The sequence below is a fragment of the Liolophura sinensis genome, chromosome 7 (genome assembly GCF_032854445.1).
Source record: "Liolophura sinensis isolate JHLJ2023 chromosome 7, CUHK_Ljap_v2, whole genome shotgun sequence".
Classification (NCBI taxonomy): Eukaryota; Metazoa; Mollusca; class Polyplacophora; order Chitonida; family Chitonidae; genus Liolophura; species Liolophura sinensis.
In genome coordinates this window covers 47455718-47474227 of record NC_088301.1, presented here as the reverse complement: position 1 = coordinate 47474227, position 18510 = coordinate 47455718, and the positions used below count along the sequence as shown (strand labels likewise).

The following is an 18510-nucleotide window of genomic DNA, read 5'->3' as shown; positions in this document are numbered from 1 at the left end:
TGTGAATGTTGGTGGTTTTCATAACCCATTGACATTCCTGAAAAAAAATTTTATTGAGCATGGCATCAAACACCAATGAAATAAATTAATAAACATCATTCTTAGCCTAGGTTCTCATTGTCATTTCCAGTTTGGCTAGGATTGTCACAATATGACACGTGAGTGTTTGGTATTGTGGAAACTGTGAAGGGAAAAAATCCTCCATGATGTAAAAGTTTCTTGTGATTCACTTGTAAATTTTTGTTTGGTACAGGATTAACATTTCTCTCAACTTCATTTTGATCATATACATGTAGCTAACTCTCCATTTTTGACGAATCAGTTTGGTAGCACTGTTACTAAAAACCTCACTCGTAACTGATGTGTATACACGTACATGTGTGTATGCTTGAGGGTTAATGTCGTACTCAACAATTTTTCAGTCTTTTGACAATGAAGACAAGTCATTAGGTATGTGTACAAGTATTGTGGAAGGTGAGTCCATGGCGCCAAAGTGCTGCTGCCGCTGAAGTATCATGAGAAGATAACACCATGGTCTCCAGACTTTGAGGTGAATGCTTTATAAACCATTTGGCCACCCAGTCACATTATACTGACACGATGCCAACTAGTCAAATTCCCTAGTCTAGCCTTGCAGTGCTGAGCGCCAAGTGAGACAGGAGCAAGTACCAGTGTTTGGTATGACCCAACACGGTGGTCTCCAGACTTTGAGGTGAATGCTGTATAAACCATTTGGCCACCCAGTCACATTATACTGACACGATGCCAACTAGTCAGGTTCCCTAGTCTAGCCTTGCAGTGCTGAGCACCAAGTGAGACAGCAGCAAGTACCAGTGTTTGGTATGACCTGACCCAAGGGTCTCCAGACATTGAGGTGAATGCTCTATAAACCATTTCACTATCAAAGTGGTAAACCGCTGCGTTACGCAACAAGCACCATAACAGTACAGATCCATAGTATGACGTAATTCGTTAATCCTATAAATTTACTACAAAGAGGCTATACATCACTTTCAAGCTTGCCTCTACAAAGTAAAGACGTAGCGTGAGCGTCCAATAACAGGGAAAGCAATGTTAAACAAAGTGCTAGGGGAGGTATCTCTAAAGGTACTGCGCTCAATCGGGAGAGTGTCAGCATCGATAGCAGTAATCGAGGGTCAGTCCTGCATTGGTTGGGTCACACGCAAGACCTTAAAAGAGGAAGTTGTAACTTCCTCGTTCAGCATTAGGGGAATAGTGCAACGACTGGTTAACCCATATCGGTAAGTCGTCTCAGTGAAGCAGGACTAGATAACAGTGCAGTGGAAATCTGTCAACACCTGTCGCAAGGAGGCTCATTACATGCACTTTTAAGACTTCTTCGTCGTAATGTGACTGAAAAATTGTTAAGTACGACACAAAAACCCCATCACTCACTGAAAAAGCACTTCGTGTATTCAGCTCAGGGTTTGCACACATGTAAAGCTCAATTTGCTTGAGGGGAATATTCCATTGCTGATTTAGTGTGTACATGTCGAATACCATAAATTGCTGAATTTCTCACTTAATGGATTGTGTATTACAAGCAGTGTTAAGCAAAGTGCTAGGTGTGGTATCTCTAATAGCAGTGCATTTATTGAGCTCAGGTTTTGCAGACATGTAGAGCACAATAACACAAGGGGGATAGTCCATCATTGGTACGATGTGTGCATATTAATTACCATAAATTACCTAATTCATGATTTCATCACTCATTATTGAGGTAAAATTTTGTAGTCATACCACCCCTAACATTTTGTTTAACATCAATTTTATTACTTATACTTAGTCATGAATTTTGTAATTTATGGTATTTAATATTCACACAGTGAACAAATGACTGAACATACCCATCATATTATTATGCTCTACATGGGAGCCAAACCTCAGTTCATTACATGCAGTACCTAGAGATACAGCCCCAAATATTTCCCCTCAACATTGCTTTTCAGACCCCAAATCTTGGGGTATTACACAAGCTAAAAACATGGAGATCAGACAAAGTCAAAGGTAGATTTTGACCTTTATTATCATTTCATCTTTGGTTTCTTCTTTAGTCAGCTTGCCATAAAACACAAAATTAAATTGCTGTTGCCTTATTCCTTTTTTTCATGATACACAGGTTTTCATGACAAGGCAGTATTTTAAGAACTATTTGCACAGAGAGCTTGAAGTGGGACAATTCTTCATCAGTTCATGTGTATTTACCGCTATGGCTACCAGTTAGTCTCTTTCAACTTTTTAATATGTTAAGGCTTGGCCAGACTAAAGGATGGCCTATGTTATGTACATTGAACACTGGCTTGATAAACAGCAAACTGCAGCAAATTATTTCTAATCCTCCGCTCTACATGTACAAGGCAAATTAAGTCACTGCTAAAGGAAAAGTTAACTGCACATGTAGTGACAATAATTACCAGTATGTGTTCATCACAACTGAAACAAGACCTGCATCTGGGATCACAAAGAGACCTTAGACTGCAGTGAAAATTTTAAATCACTTTAAAAATGTTATTTCTGATGTAACTAGGTAACTATGGCTTAACAACATAAATTTTGGGTAAGTTAATGTACAACAAATTTCAGCTAAAATAACACAAAAGGAACATATCAAATGTAATGACTTAAATCCAAGATTGCTCCATGATCCTAGGTCCTGAACTCATCTACCTGGGATTACAAAGAATGAGGATTATGTATAACATATTCACAGCAACTATATCCTAGGACCAGAACTCCTCTACCTGGTATTACAAAGAATGAGGATTGTGTATAACATATTAATAACAACTAGACCCAAGCACAACGGGTTCCAAATACAGAAGTCTTGAAAAATTAATTTCCAACTCGGTAGAGATGTACATTATATTACTAGCTATGATGGGGAACTGGTACATGTTGAAGTGTTCCAACATAAAATTTGCTTGTACGTTTTTATGCCACCATTTCTTTTCACATCACATAACTCATACACTTGAGTTGTACAGGTGCGTTTTAACACTTCGTTTCAAAACAAATAACTGACACACTGGTGCTACCTGTCTAACCCACCTTTACATTGTCCCTCAGGCCCACAAGCAGTGGCACGGAAGCCCCCCCCCCCCCCTTCCCCGCAGGGTATGAAGTGACTGCCATTATTAATAGACCATGACAAAGACTGGTAAGCCTGGGATTTGTAAATTTTTGCCTCAGTTTAAATCTTTACCATAAAATCAAGTGTACAGTGCATGCTCAGATCATCTATGACAAAACAGTTTTCACATAAATTAAAGACAAGATTTGCTATTAGAGTAAGTACGCATACATATGTTCAGATCATCTATGAAAAAACAATTTTCACATACATTTAAAACAAGATGTTTTAATTAGACTAGGTCTTTATATATGTACATGCATATTTTGGCAAGAGTTATTACAAGCTTTGGTAGACCTGTTACCCAGTTAATTTACCCACCAATGCACAAGAGCAAAGCAAATAAACAGGCAATGCATCATAAACTTGTAAACTTATGTATATTATGATATTATGTATATATACCACTACAATGTATACCTGTCAGTGTACAACACAATACATTGATTCTATATTGGATTAGTATCGCAAACTGAAAATAATCTGATTTATGCTCAAATTAATATTTCACTGTACCACTCCAGCCTAAATCTGAATCTGTGCAAGTTGTAACCATAATATATGACATATTTAAGCAATATAAATGTTGTATTCCTGGCAACGTCTGTCATGGAATGCCCAATCTTTACTTAATGCCCTACTCGAAAATTCTTCACTTCTAGTTGTACTGATGTCAATTTCATGGCGGAGGGAACTGTAGGGCCAGAGTAAACCACTGACCTTTGGCAAATTACGGATCAACTTTACTACATACGACATACAGATGTCTTTCCTTATCTTTGTGAGTTATAGGCCACACTGGAAAAGCCAGCAACATGGCAGAGAATTAAATGAAGTGAAATAGCAGCTTTGGTCAAAACTGATGGCTACATGGTTAAAAAAAAAAACATGCAGACATGCATATTGGTGGACAACATGTGATCTTCAAAAAAAGTTAAGACTTCTCAAATTACCACAAAAGCTTCCTTAACTGCATATTTTCACCATAATAGGCCTTATGAACAATGAAAACACAAATTCCTTGTCCAAGGCCTGGATTAAAACAACGTTCACCTGTCCTAATAATTGAAAAATAACACATTAATTCCTTAGCCACAGCCCACTCTCGACTGACAGTATTAAATAACAGCATAGTATATATGTAACAAATATATTAATATTTTTGCTGATGGCAAGGAACATCCAAATCATTGCACACATTATGTGGAAGACAGTAAAAAACATGGTCTATGTGTGTTGAAAACAAATTTCAGTGTAATATTTGGTTCAAACATGACAAATGAACAAAAATTAAAGCCTATGAACATGTTGTAACATATTTTCTTGGTACTGGTAAATACAGTACTCCAATAAGAAAGAGGGTTGATAAATGTCATGTGTAAAACATTGGCAAAAACACCAAAAACATGGAGAGCATAATTATTTATTTATTTGGTTTGTGTTTTACGATGTAATATTTCACTTATACAAAGGAGGCCAGCATTACGGTGGGAGCAAACCGGACAAAGCCTGAGGTTGCTGTCAGGCCTTCCCACGTATGACCGAAGAGGATGCCAGCATGAGCTGAACTTGAACTCACAGCAACCAAATTGATGAGATGCTCCCATGTTATAGCGTCACACAGGTCACTGAGGCACCAAGATCATAATTAACTCTCTTTGATGTGTGTGACATAAATACAACAAAAACTATACATTTCTACAGTCAAAAAAGTAATCTGTTACCATACTACACATACAGAAGCATATCTAATCCATGTCTACTTCAAGAAAAATTATTCATAAATTATGCATATGCTAACTTGTCTATTACAGTATTCCCTGTAAAGTTATGCAGGTATGCAAAAATGCACTTTTAGATGCACATAAATGCATTAAAACAACACTTTTGAAAAATGCTGAGCTTAAAGTGACATGCTGTGCCTTCAGAACATGGCAAAAATAGGACATCAATAAAAGCAGTCAAAACAATAGTTTCTATAAATCAGAGGCCCAACTGACTACATGTGCAAACATCCACTGTCCCTAGCAAAGAGCATGTGATCGCTTTACACGTAAAGCTTTTCCATACAGGGCAACAAATCTTTCCTCTGACTAGAATGAAGATCAGTGAAGTCTGACTCAGTTGTAAATTCTAGTTTCTCAACTACGATGGAAATGTCCTCAGCATGAATATTGTGAGAATGGCCTGGCAATTTGCTGATAAATGCCTCATGGTCAAACACTGCTTTAAGATTAAACCCATTTTGTATTATAGACAACAGATATTGTGTCAAGTCTGATGGTAGAACTGTATTGGCCACTTCTTTGATCACACGATCAAAATTTTTCTCAAAGTCAAATAAGTCTTCAAACCAGTCACCAAGTAAAACTAAACTACAAAATTGCCTTAGCATATTGCAAACATCAGATTTACTAGCGTTGACCTTGTCTTCACTTTTACTAGTTTCTCTAGAGCCTTTAGCATTTCCAAAGTCTATGACTTTAAGTTTCACATCATTACTGTTTGCTCTCTGCATCACCACATTTCCACTATGCAAGTCACAGTGGAACCAGCCGCATACATGTATTGTGTTGACAATTTTTGACAGTTTGAGCAAAATGTACAAGGCAAAGTTGAAACGATGATGTGGATTATGCTCAATGCTTGGAAGCTGCCTAATGACCTCTTCAAGTGTAACACAATTATCCAGTTTTTCCATGTATAGCGAGACCTCGTTCTCATACAGACGACATGCATATAGCTCAGGACAAATCTGGTAATCTTTCAAGGCAACCATTGCCCGAATTTCATTGCTTTGAAAGTTATTCACCATAACAGATTTTAGTGCATGTCTACACATAGATCCTTTATCTTCCAACACTCGGATGGTGGCATTAAGACCTTTACCAAGAGTAACATCTGGTATTATGAAGAACTCTATTCCTTCTCTGTATCTTTGAAGTGGACCAAGTGTAACCATATCATCCTTTAGCACCACACCACCTGGGGGTTTCATGTGCTTTATTCTGTCAATAAAGTCACAAAATTCCTTGGTCTCTAGCTGTTTATTATCTGCTTTTAATTTGTTTGCTATTTTCAAAGTGCGTTCAGGAATTTTTGCTGCAAACTGCGATTCCTGTTTTATGTCATGGACAACCACTTTCCTTGTCTCCTCGCAAAAATTCAGTTTACATCTCCCTTTACTTAAATCTTCAACCAGGAAATCCAAGATCAAACGCTGTTCAGCAGACAGTTTACTGACATTCTCTCTGAATGAATCAGTCACATCTACCGATGTGTTGGCAGCTCCAAATGAGAAGGACCTTCTGTCCTCATTATCAGTTGGCTGAGTTACAGTACTCCCCTGAGCACTCTGCTGTGTTGTTGGCCCATGGTCGACATCATTTTGAGCAGATCCGACTGGAGAAGGACCATCTACCACGTCTTCACCATGAACTGCAATAGTTGGAGGCAAATAAAACTCAATTCTCTCCATGTAATGCATTCTGGGCTCCATTGCCGACCGGTACACGAAGTCACGCACACGACTGCATCATTCAACACATTACAAGCTTCACCTGTCTTCTTTCCACTTGTCATTTATATAGCACTGACGCCTTGAAGATTAGTTTTCATTTTCTTCAAAAAACCCTACTTATCTAGTTTCACTATCACTATATCCGATGAGTAATCGCAGCAGTTGTAAATGCTAGGGTGACATTATTCTTAGCCAATGAGCTCCTTCTCAGATGTTAGTAATGAAAAGCTCTTTCTTCAATAACTGTACTACGTGACACCACCCTCAAGTTTAAAATGTGCAATGTAATTGTCTTAAAAAGATGTTACGAACATTTCTTTCATATGTTGTTGTTGCTAGCTGCTGAATCATTATTGTGTGTAACTCTTGTGATAATGAAGGCAACAAAAGCTAATCGCCGGTACATTCTCCATTAGCCTTTGCCCTGGCCACTTTTATGTACGAGTCAAATTTGGTCTACGATTGCGATTGTAACGTCAAAAAACTACAATCGCCTTACAACTCCTTCGTGCGAGCGGCGTGAATTATTTTTACAGTCAACTCTAAATTCAACAGTATGGTATACAGTCACTTTGTGCAAGCGGGCACAGATGAGTAAGGGTTGGGTTTTCCCCACTGTGAACTTTCTGGCCTCCATGGACTGGAGAGCGACTGCAGTGCACTATGGAGGGGGCGTATATTTGAACGCGAGATCACTTTTCGCGAACAATATTTTTACTCCCCGTATCTCAGGGGTTGGAACTTGAAGGATGCATGAAAGGGAACTATAAAATAAAGATTATGTTTCTATGCCAAATGAAGATAATTATGCGCCGGAATTTTTGTTTAAAAAATTTCATTTTGGGAGGTATTTTTAGGCCTATTAAGTACCCCTCTTTATTATACATATTTTCCGTCAACGGCTGGCCTAAAATTACATTAGGTTTGAATCATTGAACATGTGCTAAGCTATTCTACTAGTCACTACACGTAAAGCAGTGAGTGGGTTCGTACGGATTCGTCCCTACTGCCACCGATCCCTGCATCCGGTTTTTTCTTCTCACATAAATGGGCCACGAAGGATAAGTTACATGTAGGAATACCCGAGGACAGGGGTGCGCCTACACCTCAAAATAACTAAATGGGAAAAACAACCAGTATGACTAAGGCAAACACCTACTATCATTAAAAACCCTGTTAAAAGTAGAACCGATGGTTGTTTCCTCTAAACCGCAATTCCCATGTGTGTAGGCCTGCGTACAACATGTGACAACGTTTGATTTCAAACATAATGCATGGGAACACTTCAACGTACATGTAGAATCATTGGTCAGTCAGGTATGGAAGGAGTTTCATGAAATTACATCACTTTGGTACCAATATTACCATAGAATGACAGAGTTTGATTCATTTAAAAAGTGTAATTGGCTTGTTTTTCAGTATGCACTCAAAAGCAGCTTAAATATATTATAAAGCTAACTGGTACGTGGTGTCCCTTTCATTGAGCAGCAGATCAGAAGCATGGTCTAGAAGGGCACAAAGGCACAGGATCTACAGTCTTATATGCATGTATTACGTATCAGAAGACCCATCTATGGAGTTTATATCCATGAGCACATGATTAACTTAAAGAATCATAAAGCAACTCACATTATAAATCGCTCAAAACTATATGACCGTTTTAATACCATACGTCACAAATAGGCGAGATTGGTATTTTCTGAGAGGTTGGTTACAATTTGAACTGTAAACAGATAAATAAAGACAAAGCTCTCTTTGATTAGCACGTTTTTTTCCTCATAATCTACACTTTTGCCTCCTTTAGGGGATATGTGTATTGTAACACCGAGTTCAAGAATACATACTTTTTTTCATTTGATTAGTGTTCTAAGTTATATTTGAAAATATTTTACACAAAAGCAAGGATTGGAGAGGGGCTTCAGTACCCCTGCTTTTTTCTAGGGAACAGCCAATTGTTGGGAAGACCCCTAGACCCTTGGATAATTACAGATAGCCCCTTCCACTCTGGGCATTCTGTCCCTTGTATTAATCTGGACAATGGGTGAAGAAAACCAAAAGGTCTTGAAGAAATCATTGCGCCGTCAAAAAGTTCCTGACTTAAAGTCACAGCCTCACCAGCAGAATCAGACAGACAAAAACTCACAGTAAAAGGTAGTCACCATAGGAAGAATACATAAAGTCTAGATGAGAAAAGTAGACCTACATTTATTAATGACTATCTGCATTTATTTACGACATTCAATAACAAAACAATATAACCACATACATGACATTAATACCTTAATTAAGATAAACCTATGGCCGTAGGTGTGAAGATCTGTCAGCAACCTGAAGATGGTCATAGGTCATGAGCTCTGCTCAGTTTCCTCCCACCATAATGCTGAGCGCGGTTGGATAAGTGAAATATTCTTAACTGACGTAAAACAGATTGACAGAGGCATTACTTATAGATAATAATTCCTGGATTTATTGTGTTAGTGACATTTTGATGTAGGTTCTTACATCGTTTGATATGCTTTGATGTAGGTTCTTACATCGTTTGATAACGATGTAAGAACCTACATCAAAACGTCACCAACACAATAAATCCAGGAATTGTTATCCATAAGTAATGCCTCTGTCAATCTATACCATCCCAATTCCTAAATGCCTCTGAAAGAAGCTATAACGTAAAACACCAATAAAATAAATAAGTAATTAACCTAAACCAAAACAATCAATTATCTCTTACCTCATGCTGATTTGCATATAAGTTTTAAAGTAGTATGGTGTCCAAAAAGATGAAAATATAACCTATAACAGATGTGAGCTAGAAAGAATCAGTCTGCATCTAACGTCACCATTTCATATTACAGTAGGTTTCCAACAATGAAATTTTTAAGCTGTTGCCTCCACATACACCTGGCATACCCATGTGTCATTTCCATGTAAAGAATAGAAGATGACAACAAATGAAACAATAGTGCACAGAAAGCAACACATTTTCAGTACATTTCATACACTGTCTTCTTTTCATAACACTGTCTATCATAATAGGTTTATTTGACAAATACAGAATGAAACAGTTCTCACCCGTGGTCTTCTCACACTAAATTAAACACAGTAAATGTGACGAGGCTCAGCAACTGGAGATTTGAACCAGCGATCTACCACCATACTAAAGTCAAATTCCCCCGGCCCAGAGGTAGAGATATTGCATATATATCACCCTGTTACATTCACCCTTTAGCACCTGGACAATGTCACTTAACCTAACATTAATTTAAGACTACAAAACATTGCCGTGTGCTGCTATGGCCATTTCCTATTTCCCATCTTAATAATTTGTCTTGCATTTTCTTGGTGAAAATTTAAAAAAAAAAACCCTATTCTCATGACTATGCTATACATACAAAGGTATTGAAATAGCCTTTACCTGTATGCTCTTCGAAAATAAAGGTAGAAAAGGCTGGAAAACATTTAAGTTGTTAGTTGGAGCAGATTTAGCACTCCTGTCTGATTGGATAGCTCACTAGATTTACTTTCAATGTCAAACACCACATTTTCAAGTCAAAAGTTAAATATATGTAGGTAGCTGGGAAGTACATATTATTGAATAATATCTGGATAAAGTGCTCCCCACCCTTTTATAGATTTCATTTGAATTAAATGTAGCTAAATGTTAAATAATATTTGCTGGTTTATTTTGATCATCCTAAGTGTCAGTGATGAAACCATACACTGTGGGCCTACTTATTCATAATCTTGGAATAGCATGTTTATGTGAACAGGTAGAATTAGTTCAAGAGTTTTGTTCACAAGTGAAAATGCATGTAAACTGACATAACTGGCATCAAAAAATTACCAATACTGTCCACCACACAATTCAAGTACTGAAAGTTTTTTATTCAGTCCAATAAAAAACAATAATAACCAATACTAACATAAGGCCAAAAAAATTGTTTCTCACTTTTTTTGTTGCTGAAAAAATGGGTGGAAAAGCATTTATTTCCCCGGATACATTCACAATGAGGCTACTTTTTTAAATTTTATTTTTATTGAAGATTTAATATACAATCAATTTAAAAACTTTTTTTACTAGGTTCTAAAAACTACTTATTCTCGCAACTCAAACTTCAATGAATTTCATTAACATGCCAATGTTTATATATTGCCTGCCCATTTTTTCCCCCCAGAAAGTTTCTGAGAAACATTTCATTAATTTTTATGGCCTAAAATAAAGGTATTAAAACTTGAATTTGAAATTTTCTCAGTGATTTCCTTTACTGGTACTTCACTCTAAAAGGAGGATGGTTAATATTTACACTATATGACATTCATACAATCTATCCATAAAAACTAAATAAATATATGTAAAATGAACTCAATATCAGTATCATCTCCTTTTGCCTTTCTTCACAACTGTCCACCCATCATCAGCCTCCACATCACCTGAGAGAAAAAGTAATAATTCAAAGTTAATAAATGAACCATTCCTTGGATATTTTGGTAATCCTTTTTTAAACTAAATAATTCCAACATGCAGGCTGACAACTTCAGTCATCTCAAACATTAAAAAGTGTAAAAGTATTAAAATGTTCAACTATTCATAATTTGTATTACTATACATATATATAGACATCCAATGCCAAACGAATGGGCAAATACACTATTGTACATGCACTACCTGAAACCATTTTAGTATCAATCAAACAAACTGATTGGTATAATACCTGTGTCCATTTCCTCTTCCTGATGGGAGTTATCTGCCCTTGTGGTCTGTGCTGCTGGGACACCGTTTTCATGGGAACCAGACACATCTGAGCTACCATTACAAAACACATCCCCAGTTTCCTCATCATTCTAAAAGTGTTAAAATATAGTGATATACTGGCACACTTACTGGTTTCGTACATGTACAGTAGGCCTACTTATTTCCATGTGGACGAGTGTGAGTAACATGAAATTGACAGGTGGGATATACATGTTTACCTTGGGTTAAACACCCCTTTCAATATTACTTCTATTATTCTCTACACTAAATAAAACACTACTGTGTTGTTATCAGATATGACAATTTATCAAGTCAAAATACCCTGACACCTGATTCCTTGCGTACACTCCTACCTGTATTGGCAAGCACACTTACAGACACTCCATGCACAGTTTTTATTATGACCTCAATCAGAACATAACCCAGCTACATGTAGTTTAGAATACAATTTAATACTGGTACTTCAATGGTGAGGACCCTTGTTTTGTCCATTTGTGTTAAGAGCCTGTCAGAGATTCTTACAGGACATCAAATATTATTGAATATTTTTTGGTTAGAGGAAACCAGAGTGCCCAGGGCAACCTACCAGCCCTTAGCATGTTACTGATAAACTTTCTCACATGTGACATACAGATATGTATATTTGTATGTATACTTGGGTTTTAACACATTTAAAATTTTACATTTTTTTTTCAGTCAAAAATGAGGATGCCACAGCTGCAGGCACCAGACATGACACCCCACCCACATTATAATTACACTGGGCCAACCAGTCTTGTTTCCTTCCTCTAACCTCTTTGTGCTGAGCACCAAATAAGGCATCAACAAGTTCCATTTTTAAAGTCCTATGTACGATTCATTTAGCCTTATGGTAGAAGGAAACTGTGCAGAGCCCGCACAAAACCCACGACAATCTGCAGAGACGTTCCCTGTAAGGCGTTCCCTGTCTGATGCCAGGTTTGATCCCACAGATATGGTGTCATAGCAATTGAAAAATAAGCATCTTAACCACTCAACCATGCGTTCTTCCCCTCCTGACTAAGAAAGTTTTGTCACTAAGTGACAAAATTGATTTTTCCTTTATGTTTACCTCTTCTTGGCACACTGTGGCAGAAACACAGTGTTGAACTTGAGGTGATGGAAGCAATTTTAGTCTCTCTACAACATCAATAGTCTGACCAGAGGCACACAGACTGTACATTTTACAGATCATCTCCGAGATCTGAAATCAAACCATACAATCCCCTTAATATCATTACTACATCACATTTGAATATAAAATGCTAAATGAAACATTATTCACTAGGCCATCCTTAAAATTCTTTTTGTTGATGGTAACCCCAAAAAATTCAGAAAACCTTGACAGAACTGACAGGACATTGTGTTGCTTAGTTTAATCTCATATAGATTGTTTCACAGGTCAGTCGTGGTGTGCACTGATTATACCACTGGGACATCCATTCTGAATGGAGAATACAGTGAGTGTGAAAATGCATTTACTGAAATAAGTACCTGAAAGGGAGTAAATATGAAAAAAATTACACAATTGTAATTAACCTTTAAGCATGCACAAGTTTAGATTATAAGGAAACTGTATGCTTTCAAGGAAATAGGTTCAGTTCAGTACTTTAGAAAGAGTTGCATGGAAAAATAGGAACACCTGGAAAAACATTATTATGCCAAGTCCTAAATGGGGTAATTATGAAAATAATCAACCAATTGCCATTTAACTTGCGCACGCACAAGTTCAGGTGGTAGACAAGATGTACGGTAAGCTTCATCCAAATCAGCACAGTAGATGCATTGGCAAAATTGTGTCTACACACAGACAGGGTGATTCCAGTATATCCCCCCAAACTTTATTTAAGTGGGGTATAAAACTAGGCAAATTGGTAAGGAATTTTTTTTATTCTCCCTGATGAAAAAGATAAGGACTTACTGAACACTTAGATAATAATAATAAACTTCCATCAAACACCCAATGAATCTTTAAGGTAGTTTTGGGTTTACCCCAATGAACATATTTTTAATGATGGCCTTACAGTTACCTGTGATATTATATCATCTGACCATGGCTTCTCCACTAAAAATATTACTGAGGCAACCTCCTATCCAGATTGAACAGTCGTATTCTGCTGCCATACAAACGTCAACAGATAATAGATATTTGCTCTATGTTTAGTTTGTATATTTCATTCTCAATGTCATACACTCCACTTTACAGAAATACAAAATTAGTAATTCTCAACTTTCCATGTTTATGATGGTTGTCTATTTGTCTCAGTGCAAATGCTCTTTTAAAAAGAATCTAAGAGCACATATTTGATCAACACTTTTACCTGAATTAAACTCCCATCCTCTGCAATTGTATCAAATTCTGTGTTCAGAACATCTGCCAAAAAGTCCTCAAGTTCATAAGCTTCTATGCCATCTGCAGAACAAAACTTTAATTTCAATCAAATACCTTCATGCAGAAATTTCCCTTTACATCTCTTGTGATATGTCTTTCACAGAGGATCATACAGTACAAGTTAATACAAAAACATGGTTAATGTGTAAAATGAAAATGTACATAACACAGCTGGTATAAGACAAAACACATGTAATAGTTATTTAGCAAAGGTTATGAAAAAATTACTGTACTTTTAAAAGCACATTAAGGCCTTAAAATAATACTTTAGATGCCAACACTTGCAAATTTTCTGATAAGGAATTGATCAAACTTCACATGAAACTCTTAACTGGTCACATAAGGTGGATGAACCTATCAAAATCTAGTAAAGCGAATAACTAAAATGTTCCTACCGTTTTCTTTAAACCACTGGCATACAGCATAGACCATCCAATCTCCCTTTTCTTGTGAGTGGGCACCACCAAATCCATGGTTTATTGCAAGCTGTTCAAAACAAATCATGAAAGTTACATGTATTTATATAATTGGAGTGGTGTGACTGCTGTTTTGAGCCAATCATCAACACACTTGTTTACTAAGAGTACTGGAGGTAAAAATATAGCTTTTAGGTAAGAAATTCTGTTAGAAAAGTAAATAAAAATGTGTTTAGCCATCAAATACGATAGTTTCAGTGTTCTGTAGTACTTTAAGCTTTAGGAATCAGCAAAAAACAGCATTTCACCAATTTAGCTCCAAATTATTTATCACCTAGCGAGGAACCTAGTTATTTGAAACTATGAGTAAGACTTCTTTTTAAAAAGGATCTAAATATGATATTCCCATCACGGAAGTTAAGCAAAGCTGCCAACTGGGACAATTCCCATGCAGCAAATAAATGATCTGTGCTCAAGATACCTCTACGAATGTGACAAAATATTGGTATGTTAACAAAAAAAAAGTTTCTCCAGTCCTCAAGATATCTTGTAGGTGAATTTTATAAAGTATTTTATGTTTTTGGTTACCTATAGTCCGATATTTGCTCAAAGGTTAAGCTTGGCAAAAATTCTGACTTCAGCCCAATGTCAGAGCTTGCTTGGTTTTCGCATACTTTGACTAACTGGCACCCTGACGGCATCAGGTTTTTAAATGACGCATGCTCTGATGTTTGTTTAAAGACGTATCACATGGAATGACACTGCATGGAATCATTCGGAAATCACCTGTCATTCCACCCTACACAACACTCTGCAGGAACCACTCCTACTCTAGGTATATATTAAATGACAGGTCATATCAGTATCATTCCATATTCTTAGAGTAGCACTGTTTTCTACAATGGGTTGTAGTGTGAAATGACTGGTGATGTCAGTGTCATTCTAAGTGATATCAGAGTCATTACATGTGATATCAGTGTCATTCCATTTGTTTATATTGTTTTCAGGGTCATTCTGTGGGATATCAATGTTATTCCGTGTCCCGAGAATAGTACTGTTTCCTGGGAAGCGTTTTAGGTTGGAAACTTAATATTTTCAGAACAAACACTGATGTTCAACAACAGCAATATAACTATATTCAATTTAGGTTACAAAAATGGAATTTCAAGGGCTTGGCACATTATTTTCTTTCGGTGGCTGTGACAAAATCAACTTTGTTTAAAAAAAGCAAGAATACTTCAACTCTACAACGGCAACTAGCATTATGGGCAAAAAATGTCATTGGCCAGGGTGAATGTCATTCCGTCTGATATTTATTTATTTTATTTATTTGATTAGTGCCTTATGCTGTACTCAAGAATATTTCACTTATATGACGGTAGCCAGCATTATGGTGGGAGCAGAGCCAGTGGGAAACCCATGACCATCCGCAGGATGCTGACGGACCTTTCCATTTACGGCCGGACAGGAAACCAGCATGAGCTGGTTCCATGTGATATCAGTGTCATTCTAAGTCATATCAATGTTATTCCATGTGGTGTCAGTGTCAATCTATGTGATATCCATGTCATTCCATGTGATATCAATATCAATGTCATTCCATATCCCTAGAGCAGAAATTGTTCCTATGGTGTTGCATCCAGTGGAAATGACAGGTGATTTCAGTGTCATTCTGTGTTCTTATAGTAGAATTAGCCTAATGATTCATCAGTCGCTTTCATGTATTTTTTGCAGTGGACAGAACATGTAGTATACTATCCAAAAAAAGAAACGCATAACCTGGTTTTTTGCAGAGGTGATGCAGTCTTTTCAATTATGCATAACTAAATAAGAATTGCTATTCTGCAAATATTTTTTTACACAGATTAAGGAAGGGTCCATATCTAGACAACAAGGCCATCAACTTGAGGTAAGACACTCACAATGAGTCTCCCACTTGAGTGGAATGTCAGTATCTGTTGTGACCACCACGGGCACAAATAACAGTTCTGACACGCCTTGTCATGGACTGGATGAGACGCTGGATAGAGGCCTGGGGAATGTTCTGCCACTCCTCCTGCAAACATGCAACTTGCTCTTGAAGCGTTTGGGGTTGAGGTTGACGTTGGCGTAGACGTCGATCAAGTTCATCCCACAGATGCTCAATTGGGTTAAGATCCGGGGAACGGGACGGCCAGGGTAGCACATTTACATTGTTTTCGGCGAGGAAGTCCCTTGTGACACGTGCCGTGTGCGGTCTGGCGTTGTCCTGCTGGAACAACTCCCGCTAAACGTCAATGACAGGTAAGAGGTGTGGCTGCAGGATGGTGTCTCGGTAGCGTACGGCCGTAAGATTTCCCTGAACGTGGACAAGATTTGTACGACCAGTATACGATATTGCTGCCCACATCATCACACTCCCTCCACCAAATCTGTCCACTTGGCGTACGCAGTTAAGGGCATAACGTTCGTGAGCACGTCTGTAAACCCGGTTTCTACCATCACGTCTCTGCAATAGGAATCTGGACTCATCACTGAACCAAATGCGTCGCCAGTTGCGTAGATTCCATGCAGTCACGTTGTTACACCATCGGAGGCAATTGGCGCGATGGTGAGGACGCAGCACGATCCCAACATAGGGCCTCCTGGCTCTCAGTCCATGTTCCCTCAGCCTGTTCTGCACTGTCTGACCTGATATCCTCCTCAGTCCCGGTATGCTGGCTGCTGTGCTTTCAGCTGTAGCACAACGGTCACGCAAATGGAGGACCCTTATGTAGCGATCTTGGGCTGCTGTAGTGACACGTGGTCGACCTGAACGCCGACGGTCATTTGTTGTCCCAGTATTGTTGTAGCGGGCAGCAAGCTGTGAAATCGTGCTCTGGCTGACGTGTAGACGCCTAGAAATGGACGATTGGGACTCTCCAGCTTGAAGTCTTCCAATGGCAATATTTCTTGTGACAGTGTTAAGACGTGGCATGTTGAATCAGCTTGAAAACACCACTTGAAAGACGCCGATTTCCGGCCCGAAGTTGCGGTTTTATAGTCACACACTGCATGCTTTCCATGCGTAAGTTCGGCGTGTAAGACTGCACGTGATGCAGTGTGGTGCTGTATTTTTTACTTCTTCCAAAAACCACCTCCAAACTCAACATTTTCAACCAAGAAATGTTTTGAGGAATAAAACGTGTGCTAACTGTGACTATTAACAATATTAAAACACATTTTGCTCATGAAATGAAGACAAAATGTATTTATTTCATTTTAAAATAAAACAAAACACCTATGCGTTTCTTTTTTTGGATAGTATATGTTTTGAGTTCAAATTCAAGCAGCACACTAACTTTTTATGTTATTTTTCTTCTATTTGGATTCCACAAGCACTTTGTCTAGTTTACAAAGCACGTTGAAGTGTAGCCTCAAAAGACTTTAACTCCTTTTCTTATACTGGCCTAGCATCACTGGAGTCTTGATGTGTGTAGTTGCTCAACATGGCGGCAGTCATATATATGTATGTATATAATAAATCTGTTCGAGTAGGGGCATATGGTGGTGGAGCAGTGGATGCCGAAGGCAGGGTTTTAGGTTGGCGTCTTTTATTTGCGTAAGGATTGTTTTAATAACAAAGATAATCGTCCTGGACCTTCGTTGAGTACGACATTAACATTGTACGCGTTCAAACTTCAACGACGCTAAGGCAGTTTAAGTGAAAGAGTTGATGTCTTTCTGGGCTAGTCGAAGTGAAACCCAGACACCTGAAATAAAAAGACATTCATAATGGCTGTTGTAAAGACTAGGATTATGCTTTCGACAGTCAGAGAGCCCTTTCTAAGATGTCCATTCTTCATCCGTATCCAAATATTCCTCTAGTTCAACCATCAGTCACTAAGCCAGCGTACTCGGACTAGTTCGTTCTGAAAAGCTGGTCACTCGGTGAATTAATGTCACTCTACCACATGACAGCAGCCTGGACTTAAGATCTCCCTTTTTAATTTGTAATAAAACTACAAATTACTGATATTACCTCCAAAACTGTCCAGCTTTTCAAGATTTTTGTTACTGCCGATTCGAAAAGCGTGTCGCCACTGGAAGCAGCCATATTGTCTTCAGAGATTTTTCTAAAGAGTATTCATACAGCGACAACGGATTTAATTGTATATCTGTTAAATGTGGGCAGTAAAAATGGTATGCTGTCACCATCAGAATTGCAGTTAAATGTTGAATATTTTTTTTTTACGAACTACATGTTTGATTTGGGACCTTCAGGCCAAACGAAAAGTCCAT

General features: G+C 37.8%; 2 protein-coding genes across 2 annotated transcripts; both read right to left on the bottom strand.

Moving 5' to 3' along the window:
• Positions 1-2041: 2041 nt before the first annotated feature.
• On the bottom strand, positions 2042-7235 carry LOC135470323 (uncharacterized). The gene has a single exon (XM_064749187.1). It carries the CDS (start codon positions 6648-6650, stop codon positions 5199-5201), a length of 1452 nt encoding a protein of 483 aa, XP_064605257.1. The 5' UTR covers positions 6651-7235; the 3' UTR covers positions 2042-5198.
• Positions 7236-9248: 2013 nt separating this feature from the next.
• On the bottom strand, positions 9249-18325 carry LOC135471381 (pre-rRNA-processing protein TSR2 homolog). The gene is made up of 6 exons (XM_064750594.1): positions 18251-18325; positions 14230-14320; positions 13764-13855; positions 12515-12646; positions 11384-11513; positions 9249-11102 (listed from the first exon to the last, which is right to left on the bottom strand). The coding sequence occupies exons 1-6, from the start codon at positions 18323-18325 to the stop codon at positions 11047-11049; spliced, it is 576 nt and encodes a 191-aa protein (XP_064606664.1). The 3' UTR covers positions 9249-11046.
• Positions 18326-18510: the final 185 nt, after the last annotated feature.